Here is a 24,410-nt window from a genome sequence, read left to right as displayed (position 1 = left end):
ACACCTGTACATGCTCCTCAACATAATTAAAAGTAGATAGGTGAAACTGCTTCCTGGACTAGCTTTGTCTTATGCTTAGGAGTATGCAGCATGAAGTTCAACTGACAGTGGTTCTTAACTCATGTTCCTTTTAGCATAAGCAAAATCGCTGCAGATTGCACTACTGTTCTCTATAGTTGTTTCGTTCACACCAAGCAGCATGGGTAAGAAACAGTGCTGTTTGAGTTACCTACTTCAGCTTTAAAACCTAGAACTGGAACATCTATGATATAAGTAAAATCTATCTGAGTTTGATTATAGTTCAAGTGAACATTTGTGCGTATATTTCTTCTTTGATAAATGCTCACAAAACACACATTCCACTCGGTAAAACCTAGATTATTACACTAAATATAGTAATTTAAAAGATTTGTATAATTAATATAGCACATTATAAGGATATTACAATGCACCAAAACCACTTTACTATACTCCAAAAAGAGCATCATCTGATGATTCCATCATGCCCCACAAATATTCGTCTTGTACTCCCTCGTGTATGTTCATATGAAATAACCCATACCTGTTTCTGAGGCGTTCAATTTTACCTTTGCTTACCTACTATCAATGTGTTCTGTTGCACTGAAATACTTACCTATTTACAGAAGGTTGACAATACGTTTTTGGGTTTCAGAAACAGCTACGAATACAGGAGGCCAAAATAATAGAAGAGAAAGCAACTAAAATCAAGGATTGGGTGACAATGAAGCTTCAGGAGGTACCTAACTGTTGCTGCATATTGAACTATTTGTGGAAATGCAGTTTTGCATTTGATTGTTTCTAACTTTTTCTTTTTGGAATGTTTGAATTACATAGCGCATATGCATTTTTTTTAAGTTGCTCTGTTTTGGAAAATGTATTCCAAGCTGCACTAAACTGCTCATTGTAAAATTGAAAATTATTGCTAAGCCCATTGAACAAAAATCCCCCCAAAAGTTTACATAATTTCACATTAGCAAAAGTTATATGCGTCTTATGTGACATTTCATATGAACTTAATTATATTACTGTTTTCTATTCATGAGGATATTTATATTGATAGAAGCATATCATGAATAGAGACCGGCTCAAGAATTACTGTATTTACAATGTTAGTGATTCAAGAGAATAAAGTTAGTATTGTTGTGCAATGGAATTTTTGATAAGCATTTTAGGTAAACCAAAGGTTTTTATCTTTCTCACTTTTCTGTGTTTTAAGTGTAGAGAGATATATAGGATTTAATATCAAATTAATTTCCTCTCCTTGCTCATAGCTTGAAACTGAAAATCAGAATTTTAAAGTTACCAACCAGCAACAGGTGGAACACATCCAAATCCTTCAGACCAAGTTACAAGGTAAAAGCCAAGTTCTTCCAAGGTATTCATGATTCACTGAATAAATTCAGCATCATTACCAGTATATTATAAAAATAGGGCAATTATCCCAGATGTCTGGATCATGTCTATTTCCCCATAGTTCTTCACTGAAATTGACAGGCTGGAATTTTCTCGATCCAACTTACGCTAAAATTACACTGAAATTTACATCCGTTTTTATGACTATCTTGCCTGTGGAACTCATTTTCCTACGCCAGAACGTACATACCGGCATTAAACCAAACGCAGATGCAGCGCCAGCAATATATTGGGCAGCTGTCTTCTGCCATGGCGCCACACTCTCAAAGCCTCTTGCTTCTGTTGTTCCTCTTCCTTTTCCATCATTATGCAGAACAAGGGTACACCCATTGCGAAGGCCATTCCAGCTGCTTAGTCCTTCTGAATGCATGGGGGGAGCCAGGGGTGTGAAAATTTTCAGGTGCACTGAGACCGACAGCACTTTGTTTAAGTGTAGTGCCTCATTCCCGTAAATCCTGGAAACTCACGTGAGCTGGTCGTTTGTACGAGGGAGGAGCTATGTAAGTGAGCGGCAGAGGGTATCGGTGGACATAACTCGCGAGTGATGCAAACAATTGAGGAAATTCACACGTAGTGATGTTTCAACATAAAACGAGTGTAAATCAGTTGCACACAAAGCTTCCTCAGAAGAAAATGATACAACTCCGCTCTTACACGTAACGACTTTCCAGGAAATTCCAGGCCAAAATTTCAGTGCCTAAGTTGAATATCACATTAATATCTTAACTTGCAATAAAACTTTTTTTGGCCTACACTGCTCCTAATAAATATACATGTTCTGCCATGGTCATCTTGTTTCTGCTTAAACACTTGTTCAGTATCTCTCTACACTGTGGGGACTAGCCACTTATAACATTTCCCATTGCAGTAGTGCTGCCGGTCAAGACCAGGATAACCGGAGCTGTCATTCAGCACCAATTGTAGCTGACAAATGTTGCTGTAAAGTGGTAATTGACGATCCGTTTAATACCCACTGAGACTAATCACACTTGTGGTTGGATTCTAATCCGTGGATTCAGGCCTGTGAGCATTGTCTGATGATCCAAGTTTGACAGCCTTAGAAGCCATTTCCATGGACCTAAGAGTCGGGTGTTAGGATATGTAGTGTCATTGGCTTGTTTAGACTGCTAGGTTATAGATAAATCTAGTTTAGCTGATGATTGAAACTAATGTCTCTAGGATCACAAAACACATTATAGCAATTACTTTTTCTTAAAAAGTTGCCTTATTTCTATTTTCTAAAATCACTAGCATTCTAAATACTTGGCTTGTTTATGACTTAATCACATTAAGATGAAGGATAAGCAGAATCCCAAATTGTGTTCTGAAGTCACTTTGAATGAATTACCCCACCCCAGTCCATATTTAGGGGAAAATTAAAATACAAATATCATACCAAGATGCCCAGGCATGGTTTAAGTTGGGATCTACAATATAATTTCAGCCAGCGTGGCTCACTGACCTGCTCAGACATTTGACTATGTATTGATTGACTGTTAAGAATCCACAGTCGCACTCAAACTGTCGAGTTTTGTTTTCATGATGTCCGTTTTTTACATACAAAATCCTCACATGCACATGAGTGTGCCAGTAATGTCCTGCCCTTGCCTCTGCTGGGACAGGCCAGTGCCTCACTAGGAAGACACATATCTCACTTTGAGAACCTCTGGAGTAGAGGAAACCTTACTGTACATCAATGGTAACCCTAAGGTGGGAATGCCTGCTGCTGGTGCTAGGTGCAAAAGCTGGAGATGTTCTATTCTTCACCGTTAAAGTCCATCACCTTGCTGAGCACAAACCTGGTACCCATCCCCCTTTTGTCTGAGTGGAAAATACGGATCCTGGGCAGCACTGAACTCGTGTCCACCACTAATACCAGGAAATCTACTATTTTCACCTCTTGGGAAATAAGATCACTTTTACACTGCAGTCAGGAATCATCTAGACTCATACTTAGATAACAGGTGCCTTGTCTGTCGTCTTTCAGCCCTAACAGGGAGTCGAGGACAAAAGTCATCATCTGACTTAAGCAAAACATCAGGGGAAGCACAGCGGCTTAGCAGCCTAACTTTTGGATACTTTAAAGGAAACCCCAGAAGTCTTCAGCAGAATACCCTTGAAGTTGGGTTACTGGACACAAAATTTACAGGTGGGTGGAATCTTTTTAAATTATTGTAAAATGTACAATAAAGCAAGTTCAGCTGGCTGGAAAATCCTGACACATTTACAAACATAAAAATTTTAAACATATGTTTCACTTATGAAAATGAACACAGGCTTTCTTCAGTTTATCCCTTTAAATGTTTTCATTCTAGAGAATTTAAAAAAAAACTATATTGAATCCTCAGGGTAGTTTGTTTACAGTCTTTCCAGGAAATCCAAAAAGATAATGGGCTCAATTTTAAAGCTGAGCCGGGAAGGTGGCAGGGGGGCAGTTCAAATTGATGTCGGGAAACCCATTAGTACGGGTTTCCCGGATGTCCTTACGATTTTGACGTAAGGACGTCTTTTATTCTTTTTTGTCAGTTTCCCGTCCGACTGACTGGTCTGATTTAACAGCTGGTGTAAGTCAGACGGGAGACTAGCCAGGGAGAGATCGTGTTCAGGTATGTCTACAAGTAAGTCTTTGTATGGATGGAGGGGGCACGGCGACATGGGTGGGCACAGGGGCATGGGTGGGCACGGGGCCGTGAGTCATGGGGAATGGGATTGGGGGTCAGTCACGGTGGGGGGGGGTGTCGGGATTGGGGGAACATTGCGGGGGTCCACAATCGTTGAGGGAGAGGATGGGGGGTCGGAGGTTCGGAGTGAGGGGGAAGATTGGGGTCGGGGGATCAGGGTCAGGGGGAGGAGGGGGATGTCCGTGATCAGGGGGGCCATGATCGGGGGTCGGGGGGCCGCGATCGGAGTGGGGGGGGGGGGGGCGGTCGGCGCAGGTAGGCTTGTTGGGCCTGGGGGAAGCACTCCTGCTCCTCCAGGCACACAAGCTGTGCCTTTCTAGGCACCTACTTGTTAGTCTCGGGCCTAGGATAAGTAGCAATGGGCTGAATGACCTTTTGTCATCCTTGTTTTTTCTTGGGTTCTCATTCTTGGTCTTTCTGTAGCTTTCACCACATGCAGCTGAGAGGTCAAATTGATCTACTTTCTAAAGTCAGCCAGTAGGAAGTATTTGAGGAGAGCAGCCTAAGAATGACACCGCCACTGATTTCCCCTCCCTCTCTGTAGCTGTACTCAGTGCCTCCCTCAGTACATTTGAGATTAGGAACTCAAAGTGTGGGGAAGGAATGCATGAACCTACATCCCACCCTCTTATGGCACATTTTTTTGGCTAACCCAATGGATCAGTGCACCAACCTATGTCATATCAAGTGATTTAAAAAAGTATGGACATAATGTGACTTGATTATTTATCTTTTTCAGAAAAGGAAATGAACAAGAGGCCCCAAATGAATTCCATTCAAAATTCTGAAACCAGTCAAAGGTGCCTTTCTCAAAACATCTGCGTACCCGAACTACAAGGTAGAAAAGGACTGACTAGCCACCAGCTTTTACCAAAAGAAGAAGGCCCAGCTTTTATGTCTTTGAGTGATGGCAGTTCTGATGAAGAGAGGAAAAACCGGCTAAATTCCAAATGTTTGTCAAGCCTATCCAATCACACATCAGAAGGAGGCATTAGCCTTAGTCACATAGGAAGTGACACCTATTTGACAGCATCTGACGACAGCAACTCTGCCTTTGATGATGAGGGTGTAGTAGTTCACAAGGATGAGCAAAAACTACCCTTACAAAATGCAGTTCCAAACACTGAAAAGCTACAGGCAGTGGACCATTTTCCAAGCATAATAATGAGCTCAAAAATACTGATTAAAAGAATGGACCATGATAGTTCCTCTGATGAGTTAAACAAGAAATTTGAATCCCAACGGCTAGATTCTTCATCATCATCTAGTGAAACAAATACTCCAAGTCCAATTCTAACACCAGCACTTACACCAAAACACCTACCCTCTACAACGGCCACCAGTACCCAGTCCATGCATTCCTCCTTAATTGAGGCAAACTCCTTCTCTAACTTAACACCTCCAAAATTAAGGACTCCTAATGTATTTAGTGTAAGCGTGGCCAAAGCAAAGAAGCATTTTAGCCAACCTCAATTAAGTACTGATCATCTGTTTGGCAGAAACCGAAATGCTATTAGTATGGTGAGGCCAATGCGCCACCAAGAGACCGACATCGATATCACTGAAGGTGAACATGATATTCTGGAGAAAATGGAAACCGGCAATGATGAGGGAATGTTTTTGTATGATTTAACTGAAGCCCACATCAGAGAGGAGCAACCAGAAACAGGAGACACCACAGGCAAAATTCCCAACATCAAACCGCCAACTCCTCCTCTGCACAGATTCCCTTCCTGGGTAACTCTTATTGCTGTGATCTAGTGATGAATAGCAGTTAGTGCTTCATTTGTGAAATGAAAAGTTTCATAGATGTTTTGAAAAATGTAATCTGGCATTGCTCTGACAGCTTCAACAATACAGCCCAGTTGATCTCAAAGATCTGAACTAATTCACATCAGACCAGACTGGTGTATTTACTCGAGTTAGGCAATCTGAAAACATTTTGAAGAATTGCTGATATTTTTTCTCAATTCACCCCACCAGAACACACAGGTGTTAGTCTATCTAGTAATACATCTTTATGCATAAAAAGCACTGTCCCTATTATAAATTTTACTCACACATTTGCCATCTGCCATGGTGCAGCATATTCAAATAGTAAACTCTGCTTAGATTTGCAGCATTCCTTTACATTACTGTATATGGAGGATGGGGAATTACTTTTCACCATCTGAAAGAACCCAATATTCCGTGAAATCTCATCATTTTATGTCACTATTCAACGGCATTAGGAAAATAGCAGCGGCACCAGGAAAAACTACAAACAAAATACATATTTTAGAAAAAATATTAGAGATTACAAACTATAATTAAATTATGGGGTTCAGATGACCAATAAATCACCTAAGCTATGTTCTTTTTTTTCTGATATCATATAAAGCAGTTGGATTAAGGTTTCACAGACCACCTCTTCCCATGCAGTCTCTTCTATTTAGCTTGTCTGCCTCTTAGGCTACACTGTAGACCTTGGCTAAACCGTTACAATTTGTTCTGACCACACTAAACTTTAGTGATCAATTGCAGAACACAGTTACTCTCCATTCTATTTTCCTCCCTGTCTCTCTGTTGTAAAGCAACTGGTGTTTGCTTGGAACTTCCCTTCAGTGGCACAACTGAAATGTGTAATGGATCACAGGCACAAACCTACATCCTATGGCATACCATGTTGATGCTCTAACAATCTGAAGGAGAAACAGCTAAATGGAGCCTCACTGGAATGTACTTCAGCAAAGTCATCAAGGGGATTCAAGCTTTGTGAATGCACTTTGGTGATACCATCTGCTGTGCAGTATGACTTCTTCCACCCTTCAGACTGGAGGAGAAATTAGCCTTTCTTCTGTTGCTATGTGGTTGGTGTTTAAATTGTAACTGTACTAGATGGTGCTGGGAGTATTCTTAACAATATTAATAAATAGCATTGCCCAGATTTTTTGGCAATCAATAGAACCTATCTGGAGGGTGGAAAGGTGGATGAGGTAGAATGTATCTCAGCCCTTATCTCCAGCGGGATTCCACTGAGGATCTAGATTTGGAAAGAAAAAATGGAAAAGCTAATTTAGTTTCCCTCCCCTCACTCCACACTTGCATTCACCATCTACAGTTGCCAAACCAAGACCATCCAGCCCTTCGAAATCTCCGCAGATCAGCGGTGGTACTTCTTGATCTTACTGTGGGAGCATCACAGCCAAATAGCTCACAGGCAGCAAGCACCAGTTGTGAGGGAAGGGAAATTACCCCACCACCTCCAGTTCACCTTTTTCTCCCTCTGAAAACCTCAACCTAAAACAAGAGAACTTGTACTCATATGAGTACAAGTGACAGTCAGTACGAGGATTTGAACTCTGGTCAAGAGTTGAACACTGTCTGCCAGATCATCCTAACCTCTTAACCAATACCAGCAAAATAAAATACCAGATAGTACCATGTACATCTATGTTCTATGTATCTATGGCATTGCACTGTATCTACTTTTGTCAGTTGTGGTTGCTGTTAACCCATTCAAGATGAAATGGCACAATCTGTTGAAATATATGAAATTATTGTATCAACTAATTAAGACTATCACTTTGTACTAGAGAGATCACAATAGCTCATCCTTTAATTAGTATAGCGATACTCATATGAGGATGACATGTTATATGGAATTGAATATACATTTGAGTAGAGTACAAATTCCTTTTTCTACTATAAATTATTCATTCTAATTATGAAAGATTTTTTGCAGCACTCTGATGGCTCAAAAAATAAATGTACTGCATGGTATATGATTGAGCCTTATTGACGAGAAAGGACCCAGATTCAATCATTAATCTGTGCTGAGTTCATTGATCTCAGCCAGGATGGCTGGTAAGGCCTGAGTGTCTCTAGGTTAGGAAGGGAAAGAAAATTAGCTAAGATTCATGCTGCTTACTGCTATCCAGAGACTCCTGCCAGAAAGTGCACATGGTTGAAAGTTGGCTAAAGGCAAAATCAGGCTTAGATGTGATTACCCCACTAAAGTTCAAATAGCCTGCTGACCACTCCCTATAAAGAATGGCCATGTAAATGAGGTACTAGAGGGCTGGTGCTGTTCATATCCTTTTATCCCTACATTTGCCAGTGCCATCACGAGAGGAGAAAGAAATTGGAGATAAATAAAGGTCATTTTGCTGTGCATCTTGTTCTGAAAACTGCTGTTCATATTTTGGTCCTGGCATAAAAGTTTTTCTTGTAGTTTTTGGTTCTGTAGCTTGAGTCACAGTGCAATGGTATTAAGAGATATTCTGTCCCCTATATTTACATAGACAAGCATTCAAGATGTTCTTTTATCTTTTTAATCCAGGAAAGCAGGATTTATGCAGTAGCCAAGTCAGGTATGAGAATGTCAGAGGCCTTTTGTATGGACCCAAGTAACAAATGTAAGTATTTTATATATGAGGGAGAAGTGCTTTCAATCTAGTGGACTAACCCATTATGTGCAAGGCCACTGGTTCACAGAATTCTGTTTTATTACTTGGGATTCTATCAACTTTACTGGTGTTTTAGAGACTGCATTCCAAGATTCCATCCATTTTCCTTTGAAAAACTAAACCAGTGGCCTTGCTGATGTGCCTTACAGCATTAGTTTAAAGAAAAGATTCATCCACTGCAATAATCCTTTCTTTTCCCTTGACTCTCTTCTCACCTCTTCTGCTGAAGCCAATGACCCTTGCTGGGGTACAATTCCATGGATGCCAATAGTCCTCCACCCAAGTGGCCATTCTTTGTGTGAGCCTGAACTGTTAGTGTTGTCACGCTAACCGACCTAACGGAGCATCACAGCGGACTCCAATCCTGCTCTCACCTGACATTCACATGGACAAAGGTTCCAGCAAGGCTCATTGAATACTGATCAGGAGCAGGAAACCTGACTGTTTCCTTTTCCTCCCTAGGTCAGTGAGATTGATGTAATACCTCGACTGTTACCTCCAGAATGTAGGCAGGCATACGCCATGGCATACAATTTTATTTTTCAGGTGTTACAGTGGCAGTGTGCAGCCTGCGGGCTGAATCTAGCCCATTTGGGAATTCTTCTGGTCCACCATTGTCTTGCACCAATATAGATGGATACAATCTGCTTGCTGGCTGTTTGAATATGTTAATACATACCTCTAAAAGTCCTACATTGCAGTGGGCCAATGACTGCCATTATTGCCTCCTTCCTCCCAAAATTCTTTTAAAGTTTTAGCTGGCATTCATCTCAGCTGGAATAAGGTCCTTCCTATTGGCCATAGGTACATGAGATAAGTATGGAACATTCCCACGGTCAATCGGAAGGCACTTCTTCTATCTGAAGTTTGTGACTGAAACTTCCTGGAGTTATTTCCAAACCCTTGAAGTCAACTACTTTGGAAAGCATGGAAAATTTTGAAGGAGTTTATCAATTTACAACTTGGGGAATGATGCATTTCCTAAAGATTGTTTCTGTCAATTCCTTTTGTATTTTACTTTTTTAGAAATTGTATGTATGCACTTATTTGCAAATAGTACTAATGATAGTGTGTGTGATTGTGTTGATTCCTTTACTCTCCTCCGCACATCCCCACCACTCAACCTTTTGATTTGTCTGTAAATTTATTCAGTTCTGACTTTTGTATTACACTATTTTTAATTATATTAGTCTGTTCATCTACATGTAGATTTTATGGGGGAATTTTAACCTCCCCCCTCGATGTAAACCGGGCGGGCGGGCAGGCAGTTAAAATGCCCTGAGTACCCTACCCCCTTCGGATCCAAATATTAATGTGCAGGCCTGCAGGATAATCATTGGAAGCCAGTAGGGTGCTTTAAATATCCAGATTGGGCTCCAGTGATGTCGCCAGGGCCTGACTGCAATCTGAACCCCGTGCCTGCGCAGGTAAGCCCTCATGACTTTCTTGTCAGGCCAAATTCGTCGGGAAGAGGAGCAGGGGCCAGAAGAGGCCCAGAAAGATAAGTTTCCAGGCCCCACAAGAAAATCTTGATCCTCCCCTGCCCTAGGCTTCCCTTCCAATCCTCCAACCGCAATGTATACCCTGCCTCCTTCCTGTACACTTACCCTAGCACCGGGGACCATTCCATCAGATCCCTGGCAGCAGCCTCCTGCCACCTGAAATCTCGGTCTCCCCCCACCCCCTACTGGGTGGGAGACTGACGTCAAGCATGCAGATAAGGCCTGGAAGTTAAAATCGGTTTCCCATTTGCCTCAGCTCCGCCCGCACTGATCCTGCTCTCAGGTAAAATTAACCCCTATATGTCTGCATAAAAATTGCGTAGATGCATTTCTATATTAGCCATTACAATATATGCATTATGCGCATATAATAATAATTTGCAGTTTCTGTAGAAATAATAATCTTATAGTCTCCCAAAGGAGGGACAACAGCAGAGCAATCTTTTTTTTAGCTCCTACTCTGGTTGTCTCAAGTGAGATCAGCTAAATCAGAACAGATCAGGGATCAAACCAGGAACCTTCCTGGTCTGTACTGGCCCATGTATATACAAACTAAGCCTAACTAATCCTCTTCCAAGAAGCTCATTGGTAGAAAAGGAGAGTTTCTGTTTAAAAAAAAAGTCCCTTGTTTTTTATTAGATAACTGTGTAATGTGTTTATATGAAGAACTTTAATATATAAGTTGATTGACATCCAAAAGCTATGCATAAATAATATTCATTGTTTCCTAGGCACTAGCTTTATGTCTTCATATTCAACATCAGGATCCTATACCAGCTTGATTTATAAGAGTATGACCTCTCCAGTTTACACTACTTTGAAAGGGGTGAGTGTGCATCTTAACACCATGATCACACCTATAAATATTTTAGACTAAAGGAGTTGTGAGTGTCGACCATTGCCTCTTATTGTGCTATTTCTTATCAGAATTATTAGCTAAAGTTCTTACTATGACATACTTGCCAGATGTTTAAATTCCTTACATTAAGAACATAGGAACAGGAGTAAGCCATTCAGTCCCTTAAGCCTGTTCCACCATTCAATTAGATCATGGCTGATCTGCACCTTAATTCAATCTACCCGCCTTGGTTCTGTAACAAAAAATTATCAATCTCAGTTTTGAAATTTTCAATTGACCTAGCCTCAACAGCTTTTTGTGGGAGGGAGGTCCAGATTTCCACTTCCATTTGTGTGAAGAAGTGCATTCTGACATCACCCCTGAAAGGCCTAGCTCTTATTTTAAGGTTATGCCCCTTGTCTGGACTACCCCACAGAGGAAATAGTTTCTCCCTATCTACCCTACCAAATTCTTTAATCATCTTAAACACCTCAATTAGATCACCCCTTTATCTTCTAAATTCAAGCCTAGTCTATGCAACCTGTCCTAATTATTTAACCCTTTTAGCCATGATATCATTCTGGTGAATTTGCGCTGCACCCCCTCCAAGGCCATTGTCCTGGTTTGGTGCGTGGATAGGTGAACCTTTACAGTTAATTGTGTGGAGTAGATGTATAATCAAGGATGACTGTGAGAATGCATTTTCATCACAATCATTACAAAACCAATCTGAGTTGGAACTATTTTAAATCTGCAGCATTTAGATAAAACCATTGATACAAAGATCACACTTTTGAAACTCTCCCAGAACTCATTCTTCTCAAAGATCTAGTTCATCTCCATTGTAACTATCTTTGGTGCATTTTCCTTCATGGAAGTTGTTCCCATGTACATCGTGATTCAGTGGAAAGGAATATATCATTTATGATTTATTTTTTGCAAAAATGAGTAACAACATTATTGTCCTTATTTGTCTCTTCAACTACCTTCATGCCCTTTCCCTTGCCTATACCCAATGTACCATCCCCTAGCTGAAAGCCTCTACCACCAGAACATCATCCCCAATGTTAATCATTCTTTGAGTGAAAAAGTTCCTTCTGAAATTTGTCCTAAATTCACCTTTCTCCGGTTTTACTCCATGACCCCTTGATCTAATTCCTTTGCTAACCTTGAAGTAGTGCTCCTGATTTACATTTTCAATACCATTTAATATCTTGATTATTTCTGTAAGCCCCTCCTTTAGTCATCCGCTTTCAAGGTTAAAGAGTCCCACTTTCTCCAGTCTTTCCTGATAAGTCAGTCCTCTGACAATAAGGCCTCGATTTTTACAGAGGGGGTGGAAAGGGTGAGTGGGAGCCTAGCAGCGGATGACAAACCCGCCAAGGTCAGGAAAGTGGAGGCCTCGCCGATTTTAACAGCAGGGCCTCATTGGGATAAATATTTGCAGAGTCCCGCCCAACACCCGGCCAGATTGACCAATTGACAGGAGTGGAATTTTTTTTTTGCTCAGCTCAGGAGTGTGGGATGGAAGTGTAGCCAGGTTTTAAAAAATTTTTTTTTGTGTTTTAGGCCCCCCTTTTATAAGAAGCGGGGGAGGTCATGAATGGAATTTGGTGCAGCCGGGGACCCGTGATAACGGTCCTTGGAAGTCAGTTGCTGGAGGGGATTCCCTCGCATCGCGGTGTGAGGGGGATTCTGGGGTTTTCTTTGAATGGAAGATTAGGGGATGCTGGGGTTGGGGAGGCCCAAGGACTCCTTGAGCAGGAATACCCCTACAGCAGCCGGGAATGCGGAGGCTTGGAGGCGGGATCTACAGCTTTAGGATTTTAACCCCTTGTCCGACTCTTTCCTGCCTGTCTGGGGGGCGGGGGGCTGGTTTAAAATCGAGGCCAAGGATTCAGTCGAGTGGCTCTTCTCTGCGTTGTCTCCATGACCTGACTGTTTCCCTGTGTGTTGGTGACCAAAATTATAAGCAGTACTCAAGGTGTAAACTGACCAGCATAATACAATTTAGAATGATAATCCGGATGTTAAGGTTATGAAGAAAGACTTGAGAAGTTGCAGCTGAGAGGGTTTAAGGTGACCTGATAGAGGTCTTGAAGATTATGAAGGGTTACAATAGGGTAAATAGTGATAGATTGTTTCCACTGATCGGTAACACAGTAATGGGAGGACAGAAACTTAAGGAATTAAAATTCTTTACACTGAGAGCAGTTAGAATGTGACATTCTCTGCTGCAAACCATTGTTGAAGCAGAGTTCATAAAATCTTTTAAAAGGGAATTAGATCGGTGAGTGCAGAAGTGAAAAATACATTCCTATAAGCATATCATCCTCTGATTTATAATTTACTGGTTCAGCAATATTGTTCAGCATTCTCTTTGCTTTGTTTACTGCTGCTCTACAATAATTAAACGTGTTAAATACCAATTTTACAATCACCCCTAGATCCTTTTCAGTTGCACCTTTAGCTAATTATGCACCACCCACGATGTGCATATAATGACTGTTCTTTCTACCAATGTGCGGTACTTTACACTTGTTTGCATTAAATTTCATCTGCCACTGCTTTGCTCATTTGCAGATTTTACCTAATTCCTTTTGTAGATCCTTGGTTGCTTCAACAGATTCAACTGCCCACAGTAGTTTAATATCATCTGTTTAACCAATTTAACTAATTTGCATTTGAGTTTCTGAATCAATTCTGAGGTACATCCTACGACTCCATGGTCCCCATAACAACATTTTAAAATAAAGCGATATTAACGCTTTTCTGCCTAAGGCAGCCAGAAACCCCCATAAATTTGTAGGTTCAGCCTGCAGTTCTCCACACAGCAGTTTCCTAATCTTGTCCATTTTTTGGTGCATGTTGGCGGTGAACAAGATTCCTCACTACCAATGCTGAATGAAAATTTACCACTAAGTTCCCGTGAAGACCAAATCGATCCTCTTAGAACTTGTGGGGATGTGTTCCTCTTGTTACTGTCTGTAGCAACATAAAGAAAAAAGGAAGAAATTGCATTTATATAGCATGCTTCATTAATAAATGCGGGCTGGTATTTTAATTAAATCATAAACCCATTCCTTTTCCCTAGAAATATCAAAGGAAAGCTACGCAAGGCGATCAGAAGGAATTGCACCCACAGTGGTTTTTCTTACCCTTTAGTTGCAGCGTATCCCATTGATCCATAGGATTCAACTTCTTTTCTGCCGAGGGTCGAACCACTAGTGACCTAATAAAATTTGCTTCAGTTGTTTAAATGGCCCTTTCCTACATTCATAGAGATGTATGTTAAATTGTTAATGCATTCTAAGAAGGGGGAAATTCTGCCGCATGTATTGTAACATTTTAACACATGCTAAAATATAAAGTTGATTTATAGAAATGTCCTTAAATCTCTCAGAAAGCAACTCAGATCAGTACCAGCCCTTTGTCAGATGAGTCTTCCGAAACTGAAGAAAGTGACAGCTCTAGAGGAAGTTCCAGGACTTCAATGACAGGATCAGACTCCCGCAAAGGCAGTAGTCCCAGCAGTCCACGGGCCATGAAACGAGGTGAGGTTTCCTTTATATTTGTAAAGAGCATGTAGATAAATGAAAAAATGAGAATCAATGTAAACAAATTATTTGGCTAAGACATTCCTATTAACCTATTGACAGTTAATCGTTAGGTTACAATTAGGGGTGGAGATCAGATCTGATTGGCTAAGAACAATTCCAAAATCCACAGTAAATGAACACTTTCACTGAACTTCACATTACTTAGCATAGTAATAAAACACAATGATCTTCAAAGTAATGGCATGACACATTCTTAATGACACATGCCTCCATGTGCTTCATTTAACCCTTTGTATCACGTTATGTGTTTCAAATGAGTGGCACGTAATAATTACAGTGGAATCTCAAAATTTTGAAGTCCAAGGAGGTTGGCAAATAACCTTTGAAATATCAAGACTTCTGTTCCTGGGTCCATTCTCCTGGACTTTACAGCCAGTCCTCCATTCTGATGGCTGCAACACGTGTCTATACTGTGTTCCTACCCAGTAGCTGCCTGCATTATTTTCCAGCAGTGGTCTTCTACTCATGAACCCCAGTAAGTGCAAATTTATCCACCAATGAGGGAACAATACTGAGACTAGACATTTCCTATGCTGCTGGGCCCACCAAATTCAAACAGATGCATCCCATAGTATGAATAGTGCTAGCTGTTCCAATTCCTGGGCTCACACTCAACATTTCATACACTATCTGAAACTTGGAGACAGGACAGTGGCAGATCATCGCTGGAGAATTATATAGACAGGAATCACAACATTTATACTGGCCAAATTGAGTCAAGTTTAGGAACACAGCTAAAGTTCATGTAACAGCCTGGGAGAACAGGATATCCTGCTGGATAGCACAAGAGAACAATATTTGGTTGAGAGCAGGTGAGTAAAGCTAAGTGGGTGTATCAAAATAAAGGTCAATAAAATTTGATGCTAGGGACTGGGCTACACACAAATCTTGATACATTGATATACTGAATATCTCGAAGTTCAATATAAACAGGCTCCATCTTAAAACTTTGCAATATTGGTGATAAGTTAAAAATATTGTTCACTTGTGTGAAATGCAGTTCTAGGACACAAGCACCACACTAATGCACCACTATTACTGCAAATGGAGGGGTACAGAGCAGATTGACCAGAATGATATCTGAACTCAAAGGGTTAAGTTATGAGGATAAACTTGGTTCATATTGCCTTGTGCTTAGAAGGTTGAGGGATGATCTAATCGAGGTGTTTAAAATGATGAAAAGATTCGATAGGGTAGATACAGAGAACTATTTCATCTGTTGGGGGAATCCAGAATAAAGGGGCACAATCTTAAAATTAGAGCAAGGCCATTCAGGAGGGTAGCACTTTTTCACATAAAAGATAGTTGAAATCTGGAACTCTCTCCCTCAAATGGCTGTGGATGTTGGGTCAATTGAAAATTTCAAGACTGAGATCAACAGATTTTGTTAGGTAAGGGTATCAAGGGATATGAATCAAATGCTGGTAAATGGCGTTGAGGTGCAGATCAGGCATGATCTAATTTATTGGCAGAACAGGGTCAAGGGGCTGAATAGTATAGTCCTGTTCCTATGTTACTATGGATGCTACTGCACAGAGTTGAGATTGAAGTGGGAAGGGGGTAATAAGGACTAAGGGAACAACACCAATATGCAAAATACCAATATGTAATGACATATAGTTGCACTATCCTTTGGGTGCGCTAAAGACATTGTCCCCATGAAAATTCTAAAAATAGATAACTAAACATAGGTTTTGCTTAATTTTGGATTAATATTTTCTGAGCGAAAACTTTTAGATTAAAATACATCATGAAACAAAATCACTCCCAAACATTCCTAAACCCGGATAATATTACTACACTGAGTATGAAGAGCTCTGCAGTCACAAAATCATTCTCATTGCCAGCACAAAATGCATCTGTGCTTGATTTCATATTTCACCCTAGATCAGAACACAAAACATCAAAGTTTGAATAAAGCCCTGCTTAAATATGTAAAACAATAAAGGGGGAACGATGTGCATGGCCCATACTGGCTTAAGATTTTATATTCTGTTTACTTCTTTGTCTCCGCATGATGCCACAAGCCTTCACATGCCCTCCTTTAACTGAGAGCAACTGAAGGGGCATTTCCAGTTTGAAAAACAAAAATAGCTGACCTTCCCCTAAATCTGAGGTGAAACATCCAGGCATGGTATGGCGCAGCACTTTTTCTAGGTCCAATAGTTGAGAGCAACAAAACTTGTTCCCAGTGGATGCCTGGGCTTAAGTGAGAAACATTCCTGTGTCTCAAGCCTTTGAACTTTTGATGGGGATGCTATTGTATTTTGTGTCCAAAACAAATCTTTTAATAAGTATGCTATTTGTATAAATAATAATGAAAATATTGCATACATATTTTGAACAGGTGTATCAATGTCCTCTATGACCTCAGAAAGTGATTATGCCATTCCACCAGATGCATACTCTACAGACACAGAATGTTCTGAGCCAGAGCAGAAGCTTCCAAAAACATGTTCTTCCCATTCCATTGACAGTGGGAAAAATGTAAGTCTTTATCCTAATCAAGTCTGAATTCCACTCACTAGTACAGCAAGTAAATGTACTGCCTGGTGCAGTACTGAGCCGTTCAAATTAGAAAGGTTCCACGTTTGATCCCTTACCTGTGCTGAGTTTATTCATCTTACCCCAGCCCACCATGAGAGTACTGCATCTGGCCTCAATACTACAGGCTTGGGTAGGAGGAAATCAGCCATTCCTCAATCCTGTTTGCCATCCAGTGACCCTTGCTCAAAATTGTGTGTTTGTGGTCATTGAACAAGGACAGAATTAGGCTCAGCTATGGTTGACTATGATCGAATAGCCTACAACACTCCTGGAGTAAGTTTGCTTACACCCACAAAGCTTGCAACTCCCAATGTTTTCCCCCTCTGTCCTTCATTGCCAGTGGAAGGAAACTACGAGCAAGACTTGAAGTACATGCGGCCCATTTTTTTTCCCCTGCAAAACATTATTGTTAGATTAAAGGCTCACTGTCTATACTTACTGTTCAAAATGTTAGTTGGCTTCAACCATAAAGGAGTTTTACCCTGCATTGTTCATTAATGTTGTTCTATGTAGAGTTACATCTTCTTTTGCACGTCACCATTCAAATGGCAGAAATGAACTGCTGGGTTTGAGTGCTGCTTGACATGCTTAAAGAAACTCAGAGAGTTCTGTTATTTTCTTCAAATGCATATTTTGGGTAAAATAACCTTACTTGAGCAATCGCTTCTTTTTCAGTCTATTGACCCATTAGAATTAAGATAGGACAGAAGAGTGCATCTTTGTCCTGATGGCTTTGGTTGGAAATTTTGAGATCCACACAAATATACAGAAATTTCTTGTCAGACGAAAACAGGATTTCTCTCAAAAATTTCATCAATTTTTCTAAAGAATATCCTACCTTCCAAATAAAGAACCCTTATTTCATAAAGTACAAGAGATGTTACCTTTTACAATCAATTAGGCTCCGCTCTCTCTGCATGCAAAAATATCAAATGGACAGAAAAATGTGCCCCACTAAAACTTGCTTAGTTTCAAATCCGTTTATGAATGTGAATTGGAAAAATAACCACACTAAGCAGTCTTTAAATAACACAGTAATAATCAAAAGACACACTGATTTCTTGTACAGGAACCTTTAGAAAAGTCTGGATATTTGTTAAAAATGGGAGGAAAAGTGAAAACATGGAAACGGCGATGGTTTGTCCTTAAAGGTGGTGAATTGCAGTACTACAAATCACCAGTAAGTAAGAAAAGTATAACTACTCAGTTCTAACTGTACCAAGTCACTAATTTAACACAATGTAATGTCTTGTACCGTCGAGAATGCGTTGTAATATTTTTCTGTTTGTAACATTGTTTTTGTTTTATAGCTGAACTAGTGGAATGTTGTTTGCATAGTGATATCATTAACATTTTTGGATTAACGTCATAGATAATTCTGCATCCAAATTACTCTTTAATCACTTATACATGTATACTAGCCTATTTAATCCTAAATTGGATCATACTGTACCAGTGCTCCAATTATAGTTTTCCACTCTTTTATTTCTTAATTATATTGCTGCATTTTTTAAACTCCTCCGTCCCACTGCTCATTCCCTGACTGAGAGAGGCAAGTGAATCTTTCACAGTCTTTTGGCAAAGACATTCCACATTCAGATTGCGACTGAACCTTTTGTTTCTGTCCTTCCCGGTAGTTCCGTATCGCCTCAAAGACAGGATTATAAATGATTCTGGTTGAGAAAGAAGATTTAAAAGGGCTGATTTTCGTGGATCCCCTCAATCAGCAGCCAGAATGTCTCGATTCAATCCAAAGCATCTGGAGGGAGGGTCCAATAAGTTAAGGTCCTACCTTGCTGTCCTTAACCTGCCCTGGCACCCCGCACACCCTCCAGTTAGTGGGAGTTTGGGGGCAGGCCACAGCACCAAGAATTCTAAGCAATCCTGCCCTGGGGTGCCTAGCAAGTGAGTGACTCCATCAGGCCTGTGCCTGATATTCATGTAAGAACTTTATAGCCAGAAGACAGGGAAAACTTTTATCCAATCAATCTGATCTGGATTTGAATCCAGAAAGTATTAATAATGTTGTGAATTTATTACCCTGACTAACACTTGTAAATGAGACTATACTGCACAAAACAAAATGTGAGGATAGAAGATTGGGAATTCTTCAAAAGACAGCAAAAAGTAACTAAAGGATTGATTAAGAAAGGGAAGTTAGATTATGAAAAGAAATTAGCAAAAAATATAAAAACAGATAGCAAGAGTTTCTATAGTTATATAAAAAGAAAAAGGGTGGCTAAGGCAAACATAGGTCCCTTAGAGGATGAGACCGGGAAATTAATGGTGGGAAACATGGAGATGGCAAAAATGCTGAACAAATATTTTGTTTCAGTCTTTACAGTAGAGGACACTAAGAATATCCCAACACTGGACAAACAGGGGACTCTCGGGGAGGAGGAGCTAAATACGATTAAAATCACTCAGGAGATGGTACTCAGTAAAATAATGGGACTCAAGGCGGATAAATCCCCTGGACCTGATGGCTTCCATCCTAGGGTCTTGAGGGAAGTGGCAGTAGGGATTGTGGATGCTTTGGTGATAGTTTTCCAAAATTCCCTGGACTCAGGAGAGGTCCCGGCAGATTGGAAAACTGCTAATGTAACACCGTTATTTAAAAAGGGTAGTAGGCAGAAGGCTGGAAATTATAGGCCAGTTAGCTTAACATCTGTGGTGGGTAAAATTTTGGAGTCTATTATTAAGGAGACAGTAACAGAACATTTAGATAAGCATAATTTAATAGGACAAAGTCAGCATGGCTTTATCAAGGGGAAGTCATGTCTGACAAATTTGCTTGAGTTCTTCGAGGATATAACGTATAGGGTGGATAAAGGGGAACCAGTGGACATAGTGTATTTAGACTTCCAGAAGGCATTCGACATGGTGCCACATAAAAGATTATTACTTAAGATAAAAAATCACGGGATTGGGGGTAATATTCTGGCATGGGTGGAGGATTGGTTATCGAACAGGAAGCAGAGAGTTGGGATAAATGGTTCATTTTCGGACTGGCAACCAGTAACCAGTGGTGTTCCACAGGGGTCGGTGCTGGGTCCCCAACTCTTTACAATCTATATTAACGATTTGGAGGAGGGGACCGAGTGCAACATATCAAAATTTGCAGATGATACAAAGATGGGAGGGAAAGTAGAGAGTGAGGAGGACATAAAAAACCTGCAAGGGGATATAGACAGGCTGGGTGAGTGGGCGGAGATTTGGCAGATGCAATATAATATTGGAAAATGTGAGGTTATGCACTTTGGCAGGAAAAATCAGAGAGCAAGTTATTTTCTTAATGGCGAGAGACTGGAAAGTACTGCTGTACAAAGGGATCTGGGGGTCCTAGTGCAAGAAAATCAAAAAGTTGGTATGCAGGTGCAGCAGGTGATCAAGAAAGCCAACGGAATGTTGGCTTTTATTGCTAGGGGGATAGAATATAAAAACAAGGAGGTATTGCTGCAGTTATATAAGGTATTGGTGAGACCGCACCTGGAATACTGCATACAGTTTTGGTCTCCATACTTAAGAAAAGACATACTTGCTCTCGAGGCAGTACAAAGAAGGTTCACTCGGTTAATCCCGGGGATGAGGGGGCGGACATATGAGGAGAGGTTGAGTAGATTGGGACTCTACGCATTGGAGTTCAGAAGAATGAGAGGCGATCTTATTGAAACATATAAGATTGTGAAGGGTCTTGATCGGGTGGATGCAGTAAGGATGTTCCCAAAGATGGGTGAAACTAGAACTAGGGGGCATAATCTTAGAATAAGGGGCTGCTCTTTCAAAACTGAGATGAGGAGAAACTTCTTCACTCAGAGGGTGGTAGGTCTGTGGAATTTGCTGCCCCAGGAAGCTGTGGAAGCTACATCATTAGATAAATTTAAAACAGAAATAGACAGTTTCCTAGAAGTAAAGGGAATTAGGGGTTATGGGGAGCGGGCAGGAAATTGGACATGAAGCTGAGTTCGGATCGGTCAATGCCCTGTGGGTGGCGGAGAGGGCCCAGGGGCTATGTGGCCGGGTCCTGCTCCGACTTCTTGTGTTCTTTAGATTTGTGGTTGGGATCAGATCAGCCATGATCTTATTGAATGGCGGAGCAGGCTCGAGGGGCCGATTGGCCTACTCCTGCTCCAATTTCTTATGTTCTTATGTTCTTATGTGATGATTTCTCTCTTATCTCTGAATCCAGAGCGACGTAATCCGTAAACCACAGGGTCAGATTGAGCTCAACGTCTCAAGTCATATTGTCAGGTGTGATGGAAAACAAACAATTCAGGTAGTTTTTTCAGCCACATTTCTCTAATACACCGCTGCATTCATACAGGGTTGGGTCACCGAGTAATTGAATTTGCATTCTATCAACTAAATAAATACATGAAGATTTTTTTGTTCAGAGTATTGCCAAGCAAGTGGTAGCCAAGCAAGCAATAGCAGTGTGTTTTTTTTTAACAAACTCACTTATAGGTACAACCTTGAACTGTGTGTTGGTGTGGTGCTGGAATCTTCAGATTTAGGATATATTTGACTTTCAAGACAAGATTCTCCAGTCAGCCATAAACTCGACTGGAGGTGGGATGGTGCAAGAATAGCACCTGCCCAACATGCCGAAGGATATAAATGCCTGCAGCAGCCTAAAAAGGCAGGCGTACAATGCTGTACATCAGACTGCAATTCTTTCCCATTGATATAGGTACTGACATTGTGCGAGATAGCATCTAGGGCCATGTGGGTGCAGTCTATAACCAATTGGATCTTTGAGAATCCTGCCCCTCTGTAAACTTGTACAGCCTTCTCATGCTGCTGTTGGTGGTCCATGGGAAGAAGATGAAATTGCTTGCTCAAAGTAGGGCATCAGTCATTTTTTTCATACATCTATGGATCGCTGTTTGGCTTATATAGACAATGGCCCCAATGCTAGCCTGGAATGAACCTGAAATATAAAAGTTAAGGACGATTGTGACCTTGACAGCTACAGGCAGTGCTGCGCCTGTAACAGAGTTTGGCTGTAGGTCAGCTTGGAGCATTTGGCACAATTCTGTCTCAGCTCCCTTTTGTAAATCAAAGCTTATCTGACAAATTGAAGTTTGTGCATCTCTGCCTATAGATACGGTGTGATGGTATTAGTTGGGCAGTACAGAGCACCCCTGGTACAGCCTGAGCTGCTAGACATCCCTCCAATGATCCTCTTCTATCTCCAACAAGCACAGATATGGAGTATTCCCATGGGGAAACTCATTTTGCCACTATTGCAGTTTTTGAAGGGAAAAAAAGTGCGCCACAATAATTGGCACAAAAGCTTCTGAATTGTCAACAGCAAAACACAACAAGTAAAAATAAATGAAGAATATATTTAAAATTTTGCTAAAATTTCCTTAAATATCTCTCTAAATTAATTTCTGAGTACAGCTCAACACGTAGTGACCCTGGGTGCCCATTTTATATAAGGCAGGTAGATGATTCAGTGTTAGTTACACAAAAACAGCAGGAAATTGCATAGATATCTATATGACATCATCGAGACTTCATTACAATATTCAGATTAAACTCCTGCAGGTTTCAGGTGGCAGCTTCCTACACCGTCAATTTCCCCCACCAGAAAGGTGCTTGATGCGCAAAATGGGTGAGATCTGACATGACGGATCTCCACCTTATATTGCAATCAGTAACACCCATATTACACCTGAAAATTGAGCGTTAATAATTAGAAATTTTCCTCTTCAGTAACTAAGGCTGTTGCACCCAGCTGAAAAGGAATATTCCACAATGAGTTCCTATGATGGAAAATTCCTTTGTATTTGTTCAAAAAACTAGCCCTTTTACAATTTTTGGTAAAAATTTATTTAGGAGGAAAATAATTTTTGCCCCCTAATGGTTGGCCGCTTGATTGAAACTGTCATTTTTGCATGGTTTCTGAGTCAGGATGCCCATATGACCCACAGTCCAATCATCTTTCCAACAGCAAAGACTGAAGTGTTCACTCTTTCTGCCCTTGCGGTGATATGTTTGTTGTGCTTTCTATCCAAGTTGATTACAGAAAAAAGGACTTACTACCTGAGTGCAGATTCTCCTAATATTCTTGAGGAATGGATTCGGGTTTTACAGAATGTTTTACACATACAGGCTGCCAGCCCCCTCTTCACCCAGCCAGATGTCAAACCATCAATCAAAGGTTTACTAACCAAGGTACTGATTTCATTTATTACATATTATATAATAATGGATGGCCAGGATGAATTACAGGAATTTACAGTCACCAGTGGGTTCTGGGGTACATATATTCACAGTAATTCTGAGTGTGTTGCTTGTGCAAACCAGTTTATATTCTAAAGTGTGAAATGCATGTGCATACCATTGTAAATAAGTCATATTTATTTAAGTAGTTGTAAATGTTGATGCACAGGTGACTAACCAGCCTTCAGCACTGATTTAGATATTTCATTTTCAAAGAGATGTGGCTTGGCCTTGATGAACATAAAATGTTGCTGTAAGGTATTCTTGAAGGTGAGTCTTGCAACACCGTCTGCATAAGGTATTCAGTTGTTATTAGTAATAACTATTATTTAGGTATAAAGGTATCTATTTTGTGGAGGTTTATTAATTCAATGGGTCTGCTGCTCCCTCTCGAGTACAGCGCTTACAACTGGCTCATGCAGTGCTGAGATTTACTATTCAATAGTTTAAGTCAATGCTGCGTATAAAAGCTTTGATATTTAAGAGTTTTGGAAAACCTGGATATTGGTTTTGTTCAATAACAGTAGTAGGGCAGGCATGTATCTTTGATAACAAACTTTATTCTGGGTAGTGGTACATCTGCACATTGAAATGCCAAGTGAATTTTATCACTTACCAGTCAAGGCAAAAATATCCAACCAATAAAAGTAATGAAGAGACGTATCAGAAATCTGCTTGTGGCCCAGCTGTGGTTTGTGTTGGTGATGTGTCAAGGAATGATAGCTTACCTGCACATTCTCTCACTTGGAGAGGTACATCAAGCAATTAAAGAAGAGGAAAATAAAATCTAGGAGGAGGAATTTAAAAAAAAATTCTGCTGCTTATGCTATGCATGGAATCAGGCCCCAGGTCATTGCCCCTTTAACTGACTTAAACAATTATCTTGCAGGTAAAGCATGGTTACTCCAAGAAAGTCTGGTGTGCGCTTGTTGGAAAGGTTCTTTATTATTTCCGGAATCAGGAAAATAAGGTAAACCAGCAATTTTAAGGCGATCTAGTCTTTTCCAAATTACATATTTTGTGCACTGGTGCACAATTAGTTCACTCTCCAGAGCTGAAATCTATTCTCCTCAACATACGGAGGGCTGAACATATGACACTGTCTATTT

At 40.5% G+C, this 24,410-nt stretch overlaps 1 protein-coding gene across 1 annotated transcript in view; it reads left to right on the top strand.

Annotated features, from left to right (window-relative positions):
- The window catches only part of plekhh2 (pleckstrin homology domain containing, family H (with MyTH4 domain) member 2), a 107,533-nt gene that overhangs the window by 43,251 nt on the left and 39,872 nt on the right, over positions 1 to 24,410 (top strand). The window contains exons 5-16 of the mRNA XM_067988801.1: positions 674 to 757; positions 1,293 to 1,374; positions 3,422 to 3,583; positions 4,855 to 5,852; positions 8,437 to 8,512; positions 10,797 to 10,891; positions 14,307 to 14,457; positions 16,871 to 17,010; positions 18,140 to 18,250; positions 21,260 to 21,346; positions 23,095 to 23,253; positions 24,191 to 24,271. Of these exons, the coding sequence (XP_067844902.1) occupies positions 674 to 757; positions 1,293 to 1,374; positions 3,422 to 3,583; positions 4,855 to 5,852; positions 8,437 to 8,512; positions 10,797 to 10,891; positions 14,307 to 14,457; positions 16,871 to 17,010; positions 18,140 to 18,250; positions 21,260 to 21,346; positions 23,095 to 23,253; positions 24,191 to 24,271 (2,226 nt within the window). The remainder of the gene's footprint in view (positions 1 to 673; positions 758 to 1,292; positions 1,375 to 3,421; positions 3,584 to 4,854; positions 5,853 to 8,436; positions 8,513 to 10,796; positions 10,892 to 14,306; positions 14,458 to 16,870; positions 17,011 to 18,139; positions 18,251 to 21,259; positions 21,347 to 23,094; positions 23,254 to 24,190; positions 24,272 to 24,410) is intronic.

The sequence above is a fragment of the Heptranchias perlo genome, chromosome 8 (assembly GCF_035084215.1).
Source record: "Heptranchias perlo isolate sHepPer1 chromosome 8, sHepPer1.hap1, whole genome shotgun sequence".
In the NCBI taxonomy this organism is placed as follows: domain Eukaryota; kingdom Metazoa; phylum Chordata; class Chondrichthyes; order Hexanchiformes; family Hexanchidae; genus Heptranchias; species Heptranchias perlo.
The sequence above is the reverse complement of the archived record's forward strand: the minus strand, read 5'-3'. Positions and strand labels throughout refer to the sequence as shown.